Source organism: Bos indicus, chromosome 13 (assembly GCF_029378745.1).
Source record: "Bos indicus isolate NIAB-ARS_2022 breed Sahiwal x Tharparkar chromosome 13, NIAB-ARS_B.indTharparkar_mat_pri_1.0, whole genome shotgun sequence".
Lineage (NCBI taxonomy): Eukaryota > Metazoa > Chordata > Mammalia > Artiodactyla > Bovidae > Bos > Bos indicus.
The window spans coordinates 43895075-43918210 of NC_091772.1; the positions used below are offsets into that span (position 1 = coordinate 43895075).

At 48.5% G+C, this 23136-nt stretch overlaps 2 protein-coding genes across 4 annotated transcripts in view; one reads left to right on the forward strand and one right to left on the reverse strand.

Annotated features, from left to right (window-relative positions):
* The window catches only part of LOC109567750 (aldo-keto reductase family 1 member C4-like), a 38803-nt gene extending 34434 nt beyond the window's left edge, over window positions 1-4369 (forward strand). For both annotated transcript variants that reach the window (XR_011570089.1, XM_070801113.1), the window contains one exon: window positions 765-4369. Coding sequence is in view for 1 of the 2 variants with exons in the window: in XM_070801113.1 (XP_070657214.1) it covers window positions 765-851 (87 nt within the window). In the remaining variant the exon portion in view is untranslated. The remainder of the gene's footprint in view (window positions 1-764) is intronic.
* Window positions 4370-6615: 2246 nt separating this feature from the next.
* AKR1E2 (aldo-keto reductase family 1 member E2) lies at window positions 6616-17925 on the reverse strand. 2 transcript variants are annotated; one of them, XM_070801112.1, is made up of 10 exons: window positions 17533-17920; window positions 13861-14028; window positions 13054-13170; window positions 12156-12233; window positions 10358-10480; window positions 9119-9216; window positions 8668-8740; window positions 8291-8375; window positions 7224-7305; window positions 6621-6947 (listed from the first exon to the last, which is right to left on the reverse strand). In XM_070801112.1, the coding sequence occupies exons 1-10, from the start codon at window positions 17572-17574 to the stop codon at window positions 6905-6907; spliced, it is 909 nt and encodes a 302-aa protein (XP_070657213.1). In that variant the 5' UTR covers window positions 17575-17920; the 3' UTR covers window positions 6621-6904. The 2 variants fall into 2 exon arrangements, 1 of the variants encoding a protein (XP_070657213.1); XR_011570088.1 differs by lacking the exon at window positions 9119-9216 and having other exon boundaries at window positions 6616-6947; window positions 7224-8375; window positions 17533-17925.
* Between the last annotated feature and the right edge of the window lie 5211 nt (window positions 17926-23136).

The following is a 23136-nucleotide window of genomic DNA, read 5'->3' on the forward strand; positions in this document are numbered from 1 at the left end:
GCTTTGTTCATAGTGATGCTTTGTAAGGCCCACTTGACTTTGCATTCCAGGATGTCTGGCTCTAGAAGAGTGATCACACTATCATGATTATCTGGGTAGTGAAGACCTTTTTTGAATAGTTCTTCTGTGTATTCTTGCCACCTCTTCTTAATATCTTCTGCTTCTGTTAGGTCCACACCATTTCTATCCTTTATTGTGCCCATCTTTGCATGAAATGTTCCCTTGGTATCTCTAATTTTCGTGAAGAGATCTCTAGTGTTTCCCATTCTATTGTTTTCCTCTATTCTTTGCACTGATCATTGAGGAGGGCTTTCTTATCTCTCCTTGCTATTCTTTGGAACTCTGCATTCAGATGCTTATATCTTTCCTTTTCTCCTTTGCTTTTTCCTTCTCTTCTTTTCACAGCTACTTGTAAGGCCTCCTCAGACAGCCATGTTGCTTTTTCACATTTCTTTTTCTTGGGGATGGTCTTGATTCCTGTCTCCTGTACAATGTCACGAATCTGCATCCATAGTTCTTCAGGCACTCTGTCTATCAGATCCAACCCCTTGAACCTATTTTTCACTTCCACTGTATAATCGTAAGGGATTTGATTTAAGTCACACCTGAATGGTCTAGTGGTTTTTCCCTACTTTCTTCAATTTAAGTCTGAATTTGGCAATAAGGAGTTAGTTCATGATCTCTTGATTAAGCCAGTTTAAAAGAAACCTCTCTATCCAGCCCAGAAACAGGTACTTGACTAAAACTTTCCCTTTATCTCTTAGGTTTGCTCATCATCCAGATTACCCATTTCACGAGGAATATTAACAACTGTGTCTGTGGTTGCTCCAGAGTTCTTGCATTGGGGTTGATGATCGAACCACATCTTGAGGTGCCTGCTTTATTAGACATCACTTAGCCTGACCAGTTATGATACTAGAGTAGGAAATAAAAATCCCTAAACCCAGTCTTTTCCCCAAAAAGTAAATAAAGACACAATCCAAACAATGCAACATACCGCTTGTTTAGCTTTTTCATCTTTTTCTCCCTGTGTAACTGAAATTGAAATGCTGATGTTCCTGGAAGTGATTGTAGAAGATGGAGCCCTCAGAAAAAGCTAACCATAGTATATTTTCCAAATTTTCCAGGTGTGGCTTTTCACCTGTCTATAGTTCTTCTATGTTTTTTCCTCTTCTGTTCAGTGAATTTCCCACACTGTGCAATTTTATGAGACTTTTTAAAGGGATCTAAAGCTTAATGAGAAAAAGGTTTAAGGGACTAGATCTGATAGACAGAGTGCCTGATGAACTATGGACGGAGGTTTGTGACATTGTATAGGAGACAGGGATCAAGACCATCCCCATTGAAAAGAAATGTACAAAAAGCAAAATGGCTGTCTGAGAAGGCCTTACAAATAGCTGTGGAAAGAAGAGAAGCAAAAAGCAAAGGAGAAAAGGAAAGATATAAGCATCTGAAAGCAGAGTTCCAAAGAATAGCAAGGAGAGGTAAGAAAGCCTTCCTCAGCAATCAATGCAAAGAAATAGAGGAAAACGACAGAATGGGAAACACTAGAGATCTCTTCAAGAAAATAAGAGATACCAAGGGAACATTTCATGCAAAGATAGGCTCAGTAAAGGACAGAAATGGTATGGACCTAACAGAAGCACAAGATATTAAGAAGATGTGGCAAGAATACACAGAAGAACTGCACAAAAAAAGAGCTTCATGACCCAGATAATCACAATGGTGTGATCACTCACCTAGAGCCAGACATCCTGAAATGTGAAGTCAAGTGGGCCTTAGAAAGCATCACTACGAACAAAGCTAGTGGAGGTGATAGAATTCCAGTTGAGCTCTTTCAAATCCTGAAAGAGATGCTGTGAAAGTGCTTCACTCAATATGCCAGCAAATTTGGAAAACTCAGCAGTGGCCACAGGACTGGAAAAGGTCAGTTTTCATTCCAATCCCAAAGAAAGGCAATACCAAAGAATGCTCAAACTACCACACAATCACACTCATCTCACACACTAGTAAAGTAATGCTCAAAATTCTCCAAGCCAGGCTTCAGCAGCACATGAACCGTGAACTTCCAGATGTTCAAGCTGGTTTTAGAAATGGCAGAGGAACCAGAGATCAAACTGCCAAAATTCACTGGATCATCAAAAAAGCAAGAGAGTTCCAGGAAAACATCTGCTTTATGGACTATGCCAAAGCCTTTGACTGTGTGGATCACAATAAACTGTGGAAAATTCTGAAAGAGATGGGAATACCAGATCACCTGACCTGCCTTTTGAGAAACCTATATGCAGGTCAGGAAGCAACAGTTAGAACTGGACATGGAACAACAGACTGGTTCCAAATAGGAAAAGGAGTATGTCAGGGCTGTATATTGTCACCCTGCTTGTTTAACTTATATGCAGAGTACATCATGAGAAATGCTGGGCTGGAAGAAGCACAAGCTGGAATCAAGATTGCCAGGAGAAATATCAATAACCTCAGATATGCAGATGACACCACCCTTATGGCAGAAAGTGAAGAGGAACTAAAAAGCCTCTTGATAAAAGTGAAAGTGGAGAGTGAAAAAGTTGGCTTAAAGCTCAACATTCAGAAAACGAAGATCATGGCATCCAGTCCCACCACTTCATGGGAAATAGATGGGGAAACAGTGGAAACAGTGTCAGACTTTATTTTGGGGGGCTCTAAAATCACTGCAGATGGTGACTGCAGCCATGAAATTAATAGACACTTACTCCTTGGAAGGAAAGTTATGACCAACCTAGATAGCATATTCAAAAGCAGAGACATTACTTTGCCAACAAAGGTCCGTCTAGTCAAGGCTATGGTTTTCCCAGTGGTCATGTATGGTTGTGAGAGTTGGACTGTGAAGAAAGCTGAGTGCCGAAGAATTGATGCTTTTGAACTGTGGTGTTGAGAGTCCCTTGAGAGTCCCTTGGACTGCAAGGAGATCCAACCAGTCCATTCTGAAGGAGATCAGCCCTGGGATTTCTTTGGAAGGAAAGATGCTAAAGCTGAAACTCCAATACTTTGGCCACCTCATGCAAAGAGTTGACTCATTGGAAAAGACTCTGATGCTGGGAGGGACTGGGGGCAAGAGGAGAAGGGGACGACAGAGGATGAGATGGCTGGATGGCATCACTGACTCGATGGACATGAGTCTGAGTGAACTCCGCAAGTTGGTGATGGACAGGGAGGCCTGGCATGCTGCGATTCATGGGGTCGCAAAGAGTCAGACACGACTGAGCGACTGAACTGAACTGATCTGAACTGATGTATAATTGAATTTGCTTACAGATCCTAAGGGTTCCCAATAAAACAAAAACAAACAAACAAGTAATGGGAGAGTTGATGGATGTGTTAATTAGCTTGATTGTATGTGGGGACCATTTCACAATGTATATGCATAGCAGGCCATCCTTATATTTAAAATTTCAATTGTCAATTATACATCAATAAATCTGAAAAAAAAGTGATGAATCTCATCAAATGTCCTTTCATGGAATCAAACAATAGAACTGACAATGAGGAGAATACTTTGAATTTATAACTATTCTAATTTTAAAAATTGAGTTTTATATTTATTGTGCTAGTGTCTACTATCTACTAGAGTAAATCTGAAGCCTTCTCAGCACTCAGAAGGGAACCATGTTAGGTGACGGGAGTTAACTCTTATCATTTCACAATGCACCTGGATAGCAGATCAGAATCCGCCTGCAATGTAGGAGACCAGGGTTCCATCCTTGGGTTGGGAAGATCCCCTGGAGAAGGGAATGGCTACTTGCTTCAGTATTTTTGACTGGAGAATTCCATGGACAGAGGAGCCTGGCAGGCTACAGTCCATGAGGTCTCAAAGAGTCGGACACAAGTGAATGACTAACACTTTCACTTCATAGCAGATCACCATGCCATGCACTTGAAATATGAAGTTTGTTGATTATACCTCAAGAAAGCTGGAGAACCAGAGGAGGGAGTGGGGCAGAATTGGGGAGGACAGTTATAAAAGGGATGCCCGTGATGATAGCAAAGTCCTGTGTCCCGACCGTGGTCACGACTCATGAACTAAACGTGTGAAAAAATTGCACAGAACTAAATGCATGTGCGTTGCTAAGTTACTTCAGTCATATCCGACTTTTTGTGACCCCATGGACTGTAGCCTGTCAAGCTCCTCTGTCCATGGGGATTCTCCAGCAAGAATACTGGAGTGGGTTTTCATGCCCTCCTCCAGGGGATTTTCCTCACCCAGGGATCGAATCTGGATCTCCTGCATGGCAGGCAGAGTCTTTACCCCTGAGCCACAGGTCAAGCCCAACTAAATGCACACCCAGCACAAATCTAGGAAAATCCGAACATGGTCAGTGGGTTGCATGGATGTTGATATTCTGGTTGTGACACGCAGCTGTTGGTTTTGCAAGACAGTAATGTTGGGGGAATAGACAAGCTTGCTCTGTATTCTTTTTGAACCGCAAGTGAATCCATGATCATCTCAAACTAAAAGTTTACTTTAAGGACTGCACCGGTGGGCCAGTGGTTAAGACTGTGTTCTCCTACTGCAGGGGGCACAGGTTTGATCCCTGGTCAGGAAACTGATCCCACATGCTGCAATGTGGCCAAAAAAGAAAGTGTTTACTTTAAAAAGAGCCACTGAAAACTTGGCACCAGCTCCACATGTTCTCCTCCCTTTGCATTCCTTTCTAGTCAGAAGAATTTTGATGTGGCTCTAGCTTCGGGTCCTCCCTACTTACTGTGGAATCCAAAAATAAAATTCTGCCCAGAGCACAGGCTGGAGGAAATGGGAATAACAACAGTCTGGGCCATGAAAACCAGGAGCTGAATGAATACACAACCTGTTCTATGGAAATGAACTTTGGAAACTGGATGCCAGTCCTGAGATTTGGCATTGCTATCACCAAAACAGTGGGCTTCCCTGGTGGCTCAGTTGGTAAAGAATCCACCTGCAATGCGGGAGACCTGGGTTTGATTTCTGGGTCAGGAAGATCCGCTGGAGAAGGGATCGGCTACCTACTCCAGTATTCTTGGGCTTCCCTGGTGGCTCCAACAGTAAAGAATCCGCCTGCAATGTGGGAGACCTGGGTTTAATCACTGGGTTGGGAAGATCCCCTGGAGAATGGAAAGGCTAACCACTCCAGTATTCTGGCCTGGAAAATTCCATGGACTGTAGAGTCCATGGGGTCACAAAGAGTCGGAAATGACTGAGCAACTTTCACTTTCACTTCATTACCAAAACAAGATTATTGAGTGGGGTGGGAGGTGGAATTAAAAAAGAGGGGTGAGACCAGGAGAAAAAGTCCTTTCTGGGAAGTGTTTTTAAATTCAAATTTTAATTTCTTCCCACAACCACAAATGACTAACCATAAACACAACTTTCCTATAGCAACATACTCTAACTTGAGAATTTGGAGGGAACCCCTCTTTTTTTAAAGTTCAATGCCTAAAGGCTCAAATGCTATCAATTAATATGCACATTTTTAATGATTTTAAAATATAATACCAAATTGCTTCCAGGAGCATCTACATAAATTTATAATCCTACCCAAATTTACTGAAAGTGCTATTTTTTCAAAATACTTTAAGGGTTTTGGAAGTTGATTTTTTTTTTAAATTTTGGGTGGAGAAACTGGAAAATCACTGTCAATTCAGTTTTTATTTCTATTATAATTAATTTGCTCAGCTGTGACAAATGTACCGTACAAGTGTAAGCTGTTTAATAATAGGGGAACTGGTTGTGAGTTATGTATGCCTTTTACTACCTTCACATTTTTTTCCTGTAAATCTAAAACTATTGTAAAAAAAAATAAAATAAAATGAAGCTCTGATAAAAAAAAAAAGAAAAAAAAAAGAGAAAGAAAAAAAGAATTTGCTCACTGGTTTTTGGACATTCAAATCCTAGCTTCAACCTTCACAACCAGGTAATCTTTGGGAATTATTCAGCCACCATGTGCCTGTCTTCTTAAGAGGACTCAGCACGTTCTGCAAATTAAAGGCCCAGTGGGCTTCCCGGGTGGCTCTAGTGGTAAAGAATCTGCCTACAATGCACGAGATGCAGGAGACCCGGGTTCAGTCCCTGAGTTGGGAAGATCTCCTGGAGGAGGGTGTGCAACTCACTCCAGTATTCTTGCCTGGAAAATCCCATGGACAGAGGAGCCTGGCGGGCTTGTCCATAGGGTCACGAAGAGCCGGACACAACCACACAGCACAACGTGGTAAGTAATCGACTGTTACTGTGCTCCTCCAATATCATCCTTTTAAACTGGGAATTCATCATTTCCTTATTTATAAGAACTGCATTATGGTTTTATTACTTTGTCTTTTAGACCGTTTAGAAATCATTTTTCCCAGGCTATGGGAAACCTGTCCCCTATGGCAGCACATTAGCATCAGTGAGGGATGGGACAGTGGCAGGCAGCTGAGCACACCCTTTTGTTGTGTGTTGTGTAAGGATTTTGCTTTAAAACTGTCTGGGGGGATTGGCAGGGAACAGAGGATCAGAGACAAAGCAAGAAGGGCCAGGGACTGACAATGGCTGAAGCTGAGTGATGGGGGTGGAGGTTCCTTATACTGTAGACATTCCAACATTGCCATAGCATGATTTTTTTTTTTTTTAATGTGAAGGCAAATTATTCACGAGTCATCAAATATCCTTGTTTGAGGGTACAGGCTGCCCCGTGCACTTGTGAGAACCTAGCGCACTGTGGGCTCCTTGGATTCTAAAACCTGAATGGGTCTCGGTGGAGAGTGATCGCTGCTCTCATGAAGCCTCCACCTTCAGGCACAGACCATATTCAGTTCTTGGGACTTCTCAGGGAGCCCACTCAAATCAAGCTGTGTCCCCTGCCCTGTCCAGGGCTGCCCTGCGTCGGCGAGGATTCATCTGGGCTGAGCAGGGTCCTCAGAACTCTGCTCTGAAGGGATAGTCCTTATGATTTTCAGTTCTGAAAAAGAGAAAAACAGATCAAAGATAGAAGCAGAGAACGGTTAATATTTTTAAGAGAAATGTTGAAAAAATACACTTAACATATTGTTTAAACTCCTGAGTGTACGGACTCAGTCTTATAATTTACCTCCAAAGTGGCCTGTCCTTAGACAGGAGAGAATTATGAAAAGGTTAACTTAACCCCAAAGGTGGTAAAGCCCTCTGCAGGGAGCAGTCACGCAATCTGGACCTTGCTCCCCTTCCTTGGGAAGGAGGGTAAAGGAGTCGTATTTACATGGGGAACGTGGACAAACGGAGATTCCTGTCCAGGCCGAGGAGGTCAGTCATATCCTCTTCTGATAATTCAAAATCAAACACCTGGAAACCAGAAGGAAACAGTCACTGGGAACTTAGTCTGGTAGATCTTTGGCTGAACCACCTCAGCTGCAAAACACAAGTGGGGATCCACAGGTGGGGATCAGACTTCCTGTGACACTGGACCAAAACCAGGCGGGCTCAGCCTCTGCTGCTTAGGAATCCCTGGGAAGATAGGTATGCCCTGCGTGTGGCCCACAGGGTAAGGGATGTTCCAGAATAGAAATTTTCCCAACGTGCAAACCAAAACAACACAAGATGAAACAAAACAAAATAAAACACCATCACAACAACAAAACCAACAAAACCCCCCAAGAAACACAGACCAAAACCATTTCTTCCACACACCCACTTGGTGAGGGAGAACCCTGGTCCCTGGAGGCACTGATGCTCACTGTGTAGTTTTTCTTTTTAGTCCTTCGAAAGCAGTATTCTAAGCAGCTCTCCCCTCTTCCTATCCCTAACACACATGCGGACTATGACCCTTGCCTGCATTAAGAGCCCGTCCACTCAGGGACAGCCAACCCTGAGCCCACAGCTGAGGAGCTGGGGCCGGGGGAGGGACAGAACCTGGCCTAGCCTCTACCTGCAGGGTAGAAATCAGAGACTTAGTGGCAACCAAAGCAGAAATCAGAGACTCAGTGGCAACCAAAGTTCTGCCTGGAGAGACAGCTGGAGCCCCGACACATCAGGACTGGGGCAGCCTGGGTGCAGTGGCTGGCACTGGGGTGAGGGTCAGCCTCGAGAGAACTCTAGCTGCAGCCTTGCCTGCCCACCCCCACCCCCTGTTCCATCCAGTCCAGTTCCGACAGCTCCGGGCTAGGAAGGGTCTGTCTCTACTCCAGAGGCCTCACCCTGACACCCCTGCAGTGTTAAAGCCACAGGGGGTGTGGCTGCTGGCTCTCGACATCATCACACCCCTTCCCCAAGCTAAGAGGTGACCCCAAAGCCTCCGATGCCATGTGATTCAAAAGGAGGAAGCACTTTCCTGGAAGTTCTCGAGAATCCGCTTTGGGTTGACAGATTTGGGAATCACTCTTACGTTTCTCTGGATCTGAAATCGGATCAAAATCTGCAGGGAAAGAAATGTCCAACATCAGACACAAGGCATTACCGGGGTCAGAGCTCAGCACTTTCCCTGACGGTCATGCTTTATCGTGCAGTGAAAGTCCAGAAGCCCGCGGCGGGAGCATGTACTGCAAGTGCTTTCATTCTGAGTCATTCAGAAACCCAACTGGGATTCTCTGAGCAGTTCTAGCGGGAGAAGCTCAGAGGACCTGCATGCATCTTAAGGAGAAATCACTGTCATGCCCCATCCCCGAACGATGAGACAGTGGAGCCAGGACGTGGCGACCCCCGCCTACCTGGGCTGCGGACTTCCTGTGCTTCTGAGCAATCGTCTGGATCATAGGGTCTTCCATCAGATGCATCCCCCCACTGGAGAGAAGAGTACAGGGCAGAGGCCACGAGGGCAAATGAACATGCTTCCTTCTTTAGGAAAACCTCACACTTCCTCCAAACACAAAATCTAGACGTATTTTTGTCATGATACTTGTTCATCATAGGAAACTTAAATGATGCAGAGAAGCTGCCACTCAAATCCTCCCACTCAGACAAACCACTGCTAATGTTTTAGGGGAGGCAACTAGACACACAGCTTTTCACGTACACTTGGTGTTTTTTCTCAAGAACCAGGCGGCAGTATTGGAGGCCACGGGGCAGTGGGTCTCCATGCTTTGGCCCCTCTGACCTCTTAGCTTGGGTACAGTCATTCCCTGCTTGGGGCTCGACTCAGGGCCCCTGGAGCATCCCTACCTGGAGCCACCAAAGGGCAGGTAAGCTGTCACGGACACATTTTTCGATTGGCAGAAACTGATCAGGTTCTTCTGAGTGAGATATGGGTGGCACTCGATCTACAAGATGACAGCTCACCAGGAAAACAGTCCACCGGAAAAGGGGCCTACATTCCTTCCTGGACCCTGTCACTGCTAAGCTAGGACCCACTTCTAGTGTCTCCACTGGGAAGTGGAAAAGCCTGGACTGTGGTCCCCAAGACACCAGGCCGCTGGGAAGACCTACATCAGGAGCACTTAAACTTCCCCTGCTCTGCGAGGCCGTCCTCATCACTTTAGGTAAAAACCTCAGCCTCGCATCTGCTCTATGCACATAGAGAAGAACGGCAACCCATGGTCACAGGTGGGTGTGGAGCCCACGAGGCACAAGGCTGAGTGAAGGAGCAGGACACAGACACCATGTGCGGGAGGCAGCATGGTGTCGGCACCAAGTGCTAACACTCCTCAGTGCTGCTGGAAATCAGAAGAGCGGCTGCCCTTCCTGAGGGAGGGGGGACTGAAAGGAGCACCCAGGGGCTTCTGGCGGGCAGTGGGGCTGGTCACGTTGGTTTACTGGTCCGCATGCTGGTCAGAGCCAGGCTCAGCTTACAAGGTGGTCTCAAGCTCTGTTCTTATGTGAGCTCTTCTTTGTATGGACTTAACACTTTAACAGAAAGTTTAAAATAAAGTACTGCAAGAATGTCCTTTCTACTTGCAGTGCCAGCCCGTCTAGAGAACTTAACACTCCTGCCGGTACTAGTCATTTCTCTGCATTAACCTCTCGGCAGTCTGTGACCTGGACTGAAGGTCGTCCATTCGTCCATGCTTTTCAGGCTGCAACGTGCCAGGCTGGAGAGCAGGGGGGTCCCAGTGCTTTCCCGTGAAGCCCACTCACCTTGGAGCATCACCACTGGTGAAGGGCGGGGGCCACTGGGACCACTCCATTTTTGAACGCACCTGGTGATGCACCCACAGCTGCACACGGGAGCCAAGCTCAGCTCAGGCCCTCGCTCTGGGGGCACCACCTCACCAGACCAGACTTCCGGGGATCTTCTGCCCCCTCACCCACCGCCTGCCTGACTGCTCCCAGTTCTCGATGCTGACAGCCCTGGGGAAGACACCTACACCTCTCGATCCACCCTTTCTTCCGTGGCCCCTGCAGCCTCCTGGAGGTAATGGCTCAAAAGCTGATCCATAGCCTCTGAGCTGGCCCCACGCTCACCTGGTTGGTCACCGGCTTGAACCTCAAGTTGGGTTTATTCAGAAGTCTCTCAAGCTGCTCGTGGTTGAAGTTTGACACCCCGATGGCTCTCACTAGGCCTGCGGCCACCAGGTTCTCCATGGCCTAGCGGGGAGAAAGAACCATGGGGCATCCGGGCTGGGCCGGCCCCATGGGTACCCCGCACAGGGTCCAAATAACGGCCCTGCCCGCTGTTCGACAGTATTTCCCTCAAGGCTTCTCCAGCGCTTCTGTGCTCCAGGTCTGCTCCCTGTTGCACCACTAGGAGCTGGGGGCCGTGGGCACACCACGGGACCTCACCGAGCCTCAGTTTCCTCACCCGCACACTGGGGACCACCCCATCCAGGTCATGGGACTGTTTAAGGGCCGTGTGAGCAGATGCATACAGAGCTTTTCGCTGTGGGCTGGTGTCGAGCAAACGCAGCAGGTCGGGCTGCCATTACCGAGTCCCTGTCACCTGGTGTCCGAAGGGTGTCCACACCGGCCTCACCTGCTCACCCCTCGTCACCTGGATCACAAGCTGCTTCAGCACCATGACCTGTGCTCAGCTCCTGCCCCAGTGCCAGTTAACGTCTTCAGGGACAAGGGCAGAACAGCTCCGCTGTTCACTGACCAGGAACAAGGCCTGGTGCCAGGCGCAGGCACCTGTGAGTCTGAGCGGCCATGGCTGGTGACCAGGGTCCCGGTGTCCCTGTGACTCCCTGAAGCGGCAACAGCTGCCCAGACCCTCACTTGGGCCACACAAACAGCCCAGGGTTTGACCTGGATCCTTGAGACCAGACCACGCAGTGGACAGACGGGCCAGGCGAGCTCAGTTTCACTGATTTGGTTGTTTGATGAAAGGGGAGGAGAGGCTGACCTGGCCCCGCATGCCTCCCCATCTGTGCCCCCTCCCCACGCTGCCTGGATGACCCCGCACCCCACGCCTGCACCTCTCACCCCACACGAAGAGCTTGCACTTCGTCTCCCTGAACTCTGCAAGTTCCAGTGTGAACCTCCCCTTCTGGCCTCCACCCCTTCCTGCCTGCGTGGGGGTCACAGGCACCCGCCAGCCTGACTGGACACCCTGCAGGCAGGAGCCCTCCTCCCAGGCCGGCCACCCACTGCCCAGCGCCCCATACCCACCGCCCTGACTGGCATGCTCCTGCCTTGCTTCCACCTCAGCACTTTTCATCTGGACTCTGGTTTGAAATAAGCTACCCTTTCCTCCACTTCTCCTTGCCCACCCCGAGACATCCCCTGCCGCTGAAGTTATGGTTCCAAAATGCTGACAAAGCACTAAAGGGAACTACAGGATGGCAGCGTGGTCACCACCAGGACACAGGTTTTCAAATTTTCCTTCTTTCTGTATGCTTTACACTTTCTATATTTTCTGTAAAGACCATGTGATCTTTTTTTTTTACTCAAAACATTCTGAATTAGTCTGAATTAGACTGAGCAACTTCACTTTCACTTTTCACTTTTATGCATTGGAGAAGGAAATGGCAACCCACTCCAGTGTTCTTGCCTGGAGAATCCCAGGGACGGGGGAGCCTGGTGGGCTGCCATTTATGGGGTCGCACAGAGTCGGACACGACTGAAGCGACTTAGCAGCAGCAGCAGCAGCAGCAGCAGCAGCAGCAGCTATCCCTAAAGTAAGTGCTTCAGAAAGATGACCGACCCGCACTGAGGTCCTTAATCAGGTGCTCGTCCTCAGTTCGTGCTGCAAACCAGGGGCCTCTGAACGGGCAGCTGCAGGCCTCACGGTTCCCTCCGGAGACGGTCAGCGGGGCTGGCTTACCTCCCACGTGTTCAGGAAGTCCGTGTCGCTGGGAATGATCATGCCGTTGTGGTCCACCGGCAAGTCTGCCTCTCCGGACTGCAAGAGCCAGAGGAAAGGCACTCACTGGGGGCTCACGGTGACCCCGGAGAGGACAGGGAGGGAGGGAGGGAAGAGCACTGGACCAGAGGGCAGGAAGCCTGGCTCCGCTCCAACACACAGCTAACCTTCTCCAGGACTCTGAACGTCGCTGCCCACCACTCACCCAACAGGGAAGGAAGACCTGGAATCCTTGCCAGCGGCCATAAAACTGTTTGGCAATTTCAGGCAAAAAAAATGGAGTCTTTCATGTCCTAAGGGCCCCATCTCCCAAGTCCACTGGTAGGATCCTCCCTCTTTTCTTAGAATCCCCATCATGGTGAGAGATAGTGAATCAACTAGTACCAGGGTGCTGGGAGGTGCAGGGCAGAGAAAGATGGCTACAATACTGAAGTGGGTTGCCACCTCCTCCTCCAGGGGATTTTCCTGACCCAGGGATGGAACCGACATCTCTTGCGTCTCCTGAACTGAGAGGTGGACTCTTTACCACTAGTGTCACCTGGGAAGTGCCAGAGAAGGATGGCAGAAAATTTTTAAAAACCTAAAGCCAGACCTCAGCGCAGCCTCGGGGATTGGTCTGCAACCCCTCCACCCCGCCAGGTATAGCCCCCCGAGGCAGGTCAAAGGGGAGCCCTGTGTATGAAATGAAAGGGCAGGCTGAGAGGCAGAACCTGTAGGGCACTAGAGCCTGGGGGCTCTGAGGTCCTCCAGCCCACGCCTCCCCAGAGCTGAGCCCCGAGGGAACCGTGTGCTCACTGAATGATGACAGGGCGCAGCCAGGAAGGGAGGTGTGGCCTACGGGGGCCTCGCCGTCCTGTACCTTGAAGCCCATGGGCCAGTGCATGAGGTAGAGGTCCAAGTAGTCCAGCTTCAAGGTCTTCAGACTCCGGGTGCAGGCTGCTTTCACCAGGGACTTCTTATGGCAGGTGCACCAGAGCTGCAGGGGCAGGGAGGAAGCACAGACACAATGGCCACGGAGCCCGTGGGAGCTGTGAGTGCATCCCTGACTGCTGGCCCAGGATCTGCAAGATGCACGGCGTCCGGGACCCCCTGGCAATAAATACAGTGGGGCAGTGACACGTCCTTCGGGCACCCTGGGATCCTCCATGGCAGCCCTTGTTCAGGCTGTCAATGTCTCCTATCTCCTGTGCAAACACAGCATCTACAATCTCCTCGAAACCACACTAGCCTCGCTTCTATACAACACATTTCCCTATGTAACAACTTTCAACCGTGCTCCTTTCTAAGGGAAAAAGAGTGAACTTCTTAGACGACATCTTGACTTCTTCCACAGTCCGGCCCGTCCACTTCCTCAACCTGGCAGCTCTCTGCTGCCTAACAGTTTTTCATCTGGGAATGCCAGCCAAGCTTCTTGGGGGGTCCCTGCACCTGTGGTGTCCCATGCCCCGTGCCTTTGCTCATGTCACACTGTCCCTGACCCCCCTGACCTGCAATGCTCCCAGCCTGTGCATGGAGCTGCACAAGTCCTGTCTCACGGGTTCAAGTACAGATCGAGTCATCAGCTCCTACAAAGGAAACTGGAAAACCCTCCCCATGCAGTTCCCACCACTTGGTAGCCCGGCCCTGAGTGGTCAGTGGCCCTCTCTCTATATACGGGAAATCCTACCTTGCTGACAATAAACAGGTTCTCCCGTCTCACCGCGCCCTCCTTGATCTTGGACTGGATTCCCACTCCAACCTCATTCTCATTGTGGTACACGTAGGCGCAGTCCAAGTGCCGGTAGCCCACGTCTATCGCCACTTTTACAGCCTCTGTTACCTCCCCTGGAGCCGCCTACAAGACAAAAAGTCAGCCACTTGCACTCAGGAGAGCCCGACCCCAACAACCCCTGTTCACTCTAGAACACAGAGTCAACAAGCCATAAAAAGTGAAGTTACTGAGTTGGTACTCATATTCATCCATCCTAAAATTAGGAACATCAGCATCAGAAAGACTTTATAGATAATCTAATTTCAAATTCCTTTACTTATTTGGGGAAAATGCTTTAGGCATGTTTGGTGCCTGCAAATGACTGAGCTAGAGGCTGTGCTACTGGAATGAAGGTGCGTAAATAAATTTAGGATGAATAATGATGACAGGTGTGATGCAAGGAGGTACAGACTCACCCACTACCCACAAAGGCCATCAGCCCAAGTGTAAAAGCAGACAGGTGCACACAAAGACAACCCACCACGCAGAGCATTGCCAGAAGCCAAAGGAATGCAATGGATGGCATCAGCAATGTGCAAGTTCAGAAAAGAAACATTCTCTGTAAAGGGGGCTGCTCGAGCAGGCAAGGGGGTGGGGGAAGAGGGAAGAGGCTCACACAACCACTAAACCCCAAGGGGTCTCAGCTCACAAGGCGCTTTCTCCCTTGAACGTCACATTACCCCGTGAAATTCACCTGTCATAATGATCTTCATTGAATGAGAACACATTTAGAGTGGATGAGAGCTAATGAACCAAGCATCCACTTCAGAGTTGGGAGGACCACCAAGAAATCAGAAGGAAGAGAAAATGAATATAATAATGAACACCAAATACAAATTGATAGAGAAGACCAACAAGGCCTGTGGTTGGTTTTTTGAAAAATCTTAATAGACTTCTTTTTTTTTTTTTTTTTGCTGTTGTCTTTTTTTAATTTTTGGCCACACAGTGCAGCATACTGGATCTCAGTGCCCCAACCAGGGACTGAGCCAGGGCCCCCAGCAGTGGGAGTGTGGAGACCTAACCACTGGACCTCAAGGGGATTCCCTAAAGTAGACAAACTTTGGACAAGACTAGGGAGACCACGTTTTTTTAAAATGACATGAAAAAAAAGCAGTATATACAGATAAAAAATACATATTTAAGAAACTATTATCAGTGACTGCTGCTGCTGCTAAGTCGCTTCAGTCGTGTCTGATTCTGTGTGACCCCACAGATGGCAGCCCACCAGGCTCCCCCGTCCCTGGGATTCTCCAGGCAAGAACACTGGAGTGGGTTGCCATTTCCCTCTCCAATGCATGAAAGTGAAAAGTGAAAGTGAAGTCTCTCAGTTGTGTCCGACTCTTAGCGACCTCATGGACTGCAGCCCACCAGGCTCCGTTGTCCATGGGATTTTCCAGGCAAGAGTACTGGATTGGGGTGCCATTGCCTTCTCCATTATCAATGACTAGAAGCCAATGATTTGGAAAAGTGAAACGAAATGGAAAAATTCCTAGAAAAACTTAAGAAAAAATAAAGCTCAATTGGTCTATAACTATTTTTTTTAAATAAAGCAATTAAACACAATACACAGAGTTTTACAAAATTTTCCAGTTAGAATTCATACCAATTAAAAACAAAGTTCTTCTGACAAGAGGAAAAGAGGAAACACTTTCAACTTATTTTACTCGACCACAATAAATTAAACTATTAATACATCCCTGACCTCTACCAGTTGGTAAATGGATAGAAGAAATAATTTAAATAATATTTTGATGAGTAAGGGTGATCATTCTAATTCCTGTGTGTGCTCATTGATGTCTGACTCTTTTGCGACTCCATGAACCGTAACCTGCCAGTCTCCTCTGTCCATGGGATACTCCAAGCAAGAATACTGGAGTGGGTTGCCATTTCCTATTCCAGGTGATCTTCCTGACCCAAGGATAGAACCTCTGTCTCATGTCTCCTGCATTGGTAGGCAGATTCTTTACCACTAGCACCACCAACCAATAACTTCCTATGTGAATTCTTAAATATCTTTTTATTAAAGACTGTTTTAAAAAGAAAGCAAATTTGAAAGGCTTTATAATTAGTCTGTCTAATTATAAAAGGCTGTCTAAACCACTGACAGGGATTAGAAAAAGACAAAGTAGAGGAAGGTCCAAAGTACTTCCACTAAAGTTTGAAGGCAGGAGAAGGAGATGACAGAGGATGAGATGGTTTGATGGCATCACCAACTCAGTGGACATGTTTGAGCAAACTCTGGGAGTTGATGGACAGGGAAGCCTGGAGGGCTGCAGTCTATGGGGTTGCAAAGAGTTGGACAGGACTGAGCTACTTAACTGAACTTCCACTATCAGGTTTTTACACTGGGAAGAAAAAGTTTGAAAGTTTCTTTTTAAAACCAAGTTGGCAATGACAGCATTCTCCTGTCTCTTTGGTACAGACACTTCCCCATCTTCCTGATGGCTGCTGCTCTGATCCGTCAGGTGACAGTTTCCTGCTCTTATCCAAGCCTGACAATCTTTTCTTCTGGGCTTTCTCAGACTTTTTTTTTTTCCCCCTGAACAATTATAATGCAGCGGGGCTGGGGCGGGGGGCGCTTCTTTGGTGGCTCAGTGGCAAAAAAGCCTCCTGCCATTGCAGGAGACACGGGCTTGACCCCAAATCGGGAAAGATCCCACATGCCTCGGGGCAACTAAGCCTGTGTGCCACAACTAGGGAGCCTGTGCGCTAGAGCCCAGGGAGCTGCAGCTGCTGAAGGCCACACACCCTAGAGCTCTGGCTCCCCAACAAGAGAAGCCACCTCAATGAGAAGTCCAGCTAGAGCAACTAGAGAAAGCCCAGGCAGTGAGGAAGACCCAGCGCAGACATAAATAAACAAACAAATAAATAAATAGTCTCTGCTTATTAAAAAGCAGAGACAATACTTTGCTAACAAATGTCCTTCTATTCAAGGCTGTGATTTTTCCAGTGGTCATGTATGGATGTAAGAGTTGGACTGTGAAGAAAGCTGAGCGCCAAAGAATTGATGCTTCTGAACTGTGGTGTTGGAGAAGACTCTTGAGAGTCCCTTTGACTGCAAGGAGATCCAACCAGTCCATCCTAAAGGAGATCAGTCCTTCATTGGAAGGACTGATGTTGAAGCTGAAACTCCAATATTTTGGCCACCTGATGCGAAAAATCGACTCATTTGAAAAGACCCTGATGCTAAGAAAGATTGAGGGCAGGAGGAGAAGGGGACAATAGAAGTTGAGATGGTTGGATGGCATCACTGACTCGATGGACATGGGTTTGGGTGGACTTCCGGAGTTGGTGATGGACAGGGAGGCCTGGCGTGCCAGTTCATGGGGTCGCAAAGAGTTGGACACGACTGAGCGACTGAACTGAATTGAAATAAGTAGTGATTGGGAAGGACAACCCCCAATTCTAGAAAACCTAATGACTAAACTAAACACTGCACTTCCAAAAGCTAGAGGCGAGCCCCCGGCAGGTGCCAGCGACCAGCTGGACCTGCGGAGGCTGTTGCCGGTTTCCCCAGGTAGGTGGTTCTCCACGCAGGGGCGTGTCGAAGGAAGGCGCCGCCCCTCCTCGACCAAGAGGCCGCCTCACCTTCCAGGTGCCCAGGCCCAGGACAGGAGGTATCGCCTCCATGGCTCGGAATGCGTCCCCGCCTGCCCGCACGGCTCCGTAGGGCCGCTACCCGAGTGGACGCCGGACTGGCTGCCGGCAGCAACAGAGGCCAACCCGGGTTGGCTGACGGCGCGGAGGCGGCGGAAGAAGCCAAAGCACGCTAGGCCGTGAACACGCTCAGCTGTCGGGGCCAAGGGTGGGGCTTCGGGGAACGGACGCGCGCCGGCGCGGGGCGAGACAGCCCAGGAGGGACCTGGCCCTGCCCTCGGTCTCCTAGCAACGCCTCCCCTGCTCTCAGCATCTGGATCTCGGCGGGGATCCCGAGGTTCGCAGGGGCGGCTGGGCCGGGTCACCCCTAGAGCAGCGGGGAGAGGCTTGGTGTCCCTCCCTCTGAGCCCTGGGAGGAGGCTAGGCCCCCGAGACCCCTACCTTGGCGTTGGGGGGGTGGGGGGGGGGCGGGGCGGGTACGGCTTCAGGGTGCCAGAGGGACTACAAGTTACTGTGCTTGGGCGGGACCCTGAGGGTCTGCGGTACCATACAAGAGTTGGTGGCCTTAGCTCCCCGTTGTTGACCCGGTGCTCCGAGTCCTGGGAATGTTTTCTAACTCCCGGAGTCCGTGGGAGCAGAGCGCAACCTGGGGACCCGGGGACCCAGGACGCGGTGGGTACGGGGCCGCATCTCCCGGGACCGGGGGTGAGACCCTCCCTGCAGAGCCTCCAGTCTGCAGGTGGGAGTGGGCGGAGCCATTGCGGGAGTCCCGGCCTGCGGTGCCCCTCCTCGTGCTCCAGCACCCAAGACGGACTCCTCTCCAAGGTTGGGCTTCGGGGACACCTCTTGGGCGTGGCCTCTGGGGTCAGTCACAGGCAAGCTTCGTCGTGATGGCTCTTAGTTTGGCTGGACTTGGTCACTTAGAGCTGAGTGACCCTGAGCACCCATGCCTGGCTCATCAAGAAATTGGGGTGATCTAAGTGGCAGGGAGAGCTCCCTAATAACAGTAATTAACTCCTAACACTCGGGCCTCATTGTGGAGCTGCCTGCTCTCAGGGCTCCCTCCAGCCCCTTACACCAGCCAGGGGAGCGGCCAAGGCCAGGCTGGACCTGGTGCGGGTCCCAAGTCCTGCCAGAAAAGATGGGAGAGGCTGAAGAAGAGATGGAGAGGGGAAGGGGTGGCCTGACTTTCCCCTGCCCAGGCCCATGTCTACACCACCTCCAGGCCTCCTGACCTACCGGTGCAGGGAGCTGGCCGCTGGTGGCGGGGAGAAGGGTAGAGTGGGACCAGGACAGCAGGATGTATGGAGGTTATTCTGTGACTTCACGTCCCATGGTCTTCAGCCAGGCTGATTGGTGTGGGGTAGTCCGTGGGTCCCTGGGGTTGTGGGGTCGCAGTATGGCGGCCGTTGGTGCCGTGCGGTAACCGCCGGGAAGGGAGCCGTTGGTACATTGGACAGGGGTTCGCCCAAGCGGGGTCTCTTTCGCGCGTTGCTAAATGTGTGCATGTGCACTGGACAAGCTAGGAGATTAGGCTGCCTCACCACCCCTCGCTGAGTCCGCACGTGGGAGGGAGGCCCTTTGACCTGGAGCTCATCCTGCTGCATCCATCCACGGAACAGGGGTCCAGGAGCCTGGGCCGTGCCCACACTGAGTGGGGCTCATGCAGTTGAGCCCATCCCCTGCTGGGACAATCTGGGAAGTGAGACAATTAGAGCCAGAGAGGTGGGCGGAGTCCAGAGAAGGGAGGGTTCAATACCCTGAGGTCAAGGCCAAACCCTCCCTTTGGGTGTGCTTTGGGAATGAGAACCCCTAAGCCCCTGCGTGCGGCCCTTTACTCTGGGCATCCCCACATGGTGTGCACGTGACTTCCGGTCTCCTCCCTATCCAATCTATATGCGCGGTGTGCAGAGACCATTTTTGCAGTATAAATAAGAAACTTGGCAGTGTTACCTGTGCAATGGAGCAATGAGATAGATGATGATATTAAAAACTGGCTGTTGTGAGATTACTTTTACAATAACATGTTTTAAATTTTCAAAAATAGTTTATACTTTGAAACAACGTGAGAAAAAGGATTTTTCATATTTATTTCAAAAGGTCAAAAACGGACGGTTAATTTTTTAATAGCATTTCAGAAGGAATTATTGTTTATTCTGTAGATGCAGAGAAAATCCACAAATTGCAAATCAAGTAGATTATAATGTGCTTCATTATATGTGCTGAGCTTGGGAAATATTTTCTGACTCTGCACAGATGGGTTTATTTAGGAAATATAATTGAGGTAAAACAACTGCATGATAAAAAACTGTTACCTATTTAGTTGAAAATACTCCTAAAATGGAGAACTTCATTCTTGCTGCTGCTGGTGAGTCGCTTCAGTCGTGTCCGACTCTGCACGACCCCATAGACGGCAGCCCACCAGGCTCCCCCGTCCTTGGGATTCTCCAGGCAAGAACACTGGAGTGGGTTGCCATTTCCTTCTCCAATGCATGAAAGTGAAAAGTGAAAGTGAAGTCGCTCAGTTGTGTCCAAATCAGCGACCCCATGGACTGCAGCCTACCAGGCTCCTCCGTCCATGGGATTTTCTAGGCAAGAGTACTTGATTCTTGAGCTGTATGTAAACTTCGTTTGAGTCTCCTGCCCTCTAGTGGTCATTTCTAAAAGCTGTATGCGGTGAACTCTGAAATGAACACAACCCGAGTTTGAGCAAGCTCTGAAGTTGGTGATGAACAGGGAAGCCTGGCGTGCTGCAGTCCATGGGGCCTCAAAGAGTAGGACACGACTGAGCAACTGAACTGAACTGAAGTGTAGGAATCAAGTTCCAAATTTTAAGACATTTGAGGAAGCTGAGAAGTTTTCTAACTTGGTTTCATCATTTTCACAACATAATCGCCATGTCTCTATTACATACTCCCTTGAGATTACGGATAGAAAACTGAATTTGGGTATCTCTTGACCATTTGACTTAATTTTCTGTAAAATTGGTACATATCTAGTATAGTCTTATCACTATTGCATAAAGGTTTTGAAAATAAATACTTTAATATATACTACACTGTTTCCTATTACTAGTTAAGTCCATTACATGCTGTATCTTGTATTCCTCTTACTACCCCCATACACCTTGTGAAGTACACACTGTATTATTCCAATTTCACGAGAAAAGAAAGTGATACTGAGCGGGGGCTCATAAGACTTGGCAAGTGACACACCCTGGGCCTAAAAGACTGAGTTTTGTGTCATGATTTTCATTCTTCTAACAATTCATAATTAATTTTGAGTTAATTTTTAAATTATCAATATTTAACCATAAGTATTACCCTCCAGCTGAGCTATTTAAAATCCTAAGAGATGATGCTGTTAAAGTGCTGCACTCAATATGTCAGTAAATTTGGAAAACTCAGCAATGGCCACAAGATTGGAAAAGGTCAGTTTTCATTCCAATCCCAAGGGAAGGCAACGCCAAAGAATGTACAAAGTAGCATACAATTATGCTCATTTCACCTGCTAGCAAAGTAATACTCAAAATCCTTCAAGCCAGGCTTCAGAAGCACGTGAAGATATTAAGAAGAGGTGGCAAGAATACACAGAAGAACTATACAAAAAAGACCTCACGACCCAGATAATCATGATGGTATGATCACTCATCTAGAATCAGACATCCTGGAATGTGAAGTCAAGTGGGCCTTAGGAAGTATCACTACAAACAAAGCTAGTGGAGGTGATAGAATTCCAGTTGGGCTATTTCAAATCCTAAAAGACGATGCTGTGAAAGTGCTGCACTCAATATGCCAGCAAATTTGGAAAACTCAGCAGTGGCCACAGGACTGGAAAAGGTGTTTTCATTCCAATCCCTAAGAAAGGCAATGCCAAAGAATGTTCAAACTACTGCACAACTGCACTCATCTCACACGCTAGTAAAGTAATGCTCAAAATTCTCCAAGCCAGGCTTCAACAATATGTGAACCGGGAACATCTGGAGAGATGTTCAAGCTGGTTTTAGAAAAGGCAGAGGAACCACAGATCAAATTGCCAACATCTGTTGGATCATTGAAAAAGCAAAAGAGTTTCAGAAAAACATTTATTTATGTTTTATTGACAATGCCAAAGCCTTCGACTGTGTGGATCACGATAAACTGTGGAAAATTCTGAAAGAGATGGGATTACCAGTGAAAGAAAGTTACCTGGCTCAAAATAGCCTGGAGTTAAAACTCCCCTCCAGGTCCTCCTCACCAGTCTATGTAAAACAAAGAACTCTCACCCAAAGAAAAAAAAAAATGGACATTAAGGTTGATTACCCCTAACTCCAAGCTGTTCCCATCCTCTGGCCAACCTCCAGAATTCCTTGCCCCAGCCATTTAAGAGATAACTACTCCTAACAACCTTGGAGGAGAACAGGCCCCCTTAAGACAGTACATTTCCACATACATGCCTGTATATACTTTTTTCTTGGGTTAACGCAGCAGCTCACTAATCTGACTGCTGCCCCTTCTCGCCACATTAAAGGTTATCTGTTCCTGTAAAGTGCCGGTCTTGTTCTTTTTCTGAACTTCACCTTCTCTAACTCCCTTACCCTACATTTTTTGTTGCTGAAACCCGGGAGGTTGAGATTTCTTCTTGTTCTCCACAGCCAGCTCTTTGGAGTGTGGAAGCCTGCCGAGCTCACTTTCCCACCCAGACTTTCAAGACCTCCTAGAGAGGACATCCTGTGCCTTCTTGAGTGGTACAAGTCCTGTGTAAGGGCTTTATTGGTTTTTCACGTAACACAAGGAATATTGGTCTCTCTCTCTCTTTTCTCTACACTTTCTTTTCCACGAGACCAACCAACTCTAGGACAGAGGCCTTTTGCCATTCAACCTACCTCCATCCACCACGAATTCTCACCTGACCCAACAGCCCAGGTAAGCTCGGATGGTACTCTAGGGTGCCATAGACTATCCTCCTTTCTGGGTTCCTGGAGAACCCTCCGGCCAAAAGGTCCTCTGGGGAGGTACACGTGGAGGACGCCCCTCCCCTCCTTTGGAGCCTCTCTCTCTCTCTTTGCCTAGTTAAAAGATTAGGTGATGACCCTTTTCTCTCCACTGGACAGTCACTAGCCATTTGCTATGGGGTCAAGCCAATCTGTCTCATGGGACTCTCCCTTGGCCTGCATAAAATGAAACCTCAAACCTCTATTCTTGACCGATCTCAAGGTTCATAAACTCGAGTCACTTTGCACTCAAATTTGGCCTCAATACAAACTGGATGACCAAAACCACTGGCCTGAGTTTGGGACTTTCGATTTCAATATTTTATCAGCTCTCACAAACTTCCTCAAACGGAATGGCAAATGGTCGGAGGTCCCCTATATTCAAGTCTTCTGGGACCTTAGAAGTCATCCTTCTCTTTGCAAGGACTATTCTACCTATCAAATCCTCTGCTCTCTCTCCCCCTCCATTACAAAAGAATCCAAATCTAAAGCCCCACAAAGGCCCCCTAAACTCCCAGCCCCTGATTTTGACCTGGCAGATGAGCCTCCTCCCTACCGCCCAGAGAGAAAACTTCCAGAGACGAGACCCCATCCTCTAGCCCTTCCTCCTCCAAAACAGGAAG

Coding starts and splice junctions, on each gene's coding strand:
- AKR1E2 (XM_070801112.1), bottom strand. CDS start 17,574: ATGGAGGCGATACCTCCTGTCCTGGGCCTGGGCACCTGGAAG. Junction 13,171..13,860: donor ACCTGTTTATTGTCAGCAAG/GTAGGATTTCCC, acceptor CTGCCCCTGCAG/CTCTGGTGCACCTGCCATAA. Junction 12,234..13,053: donor ACTGGCCCATGGGCTTCAAG/GTACAGGACGGC, acceptor TGGCTCTTGCAG/TCCGGAGAGGCAGACTTGCC.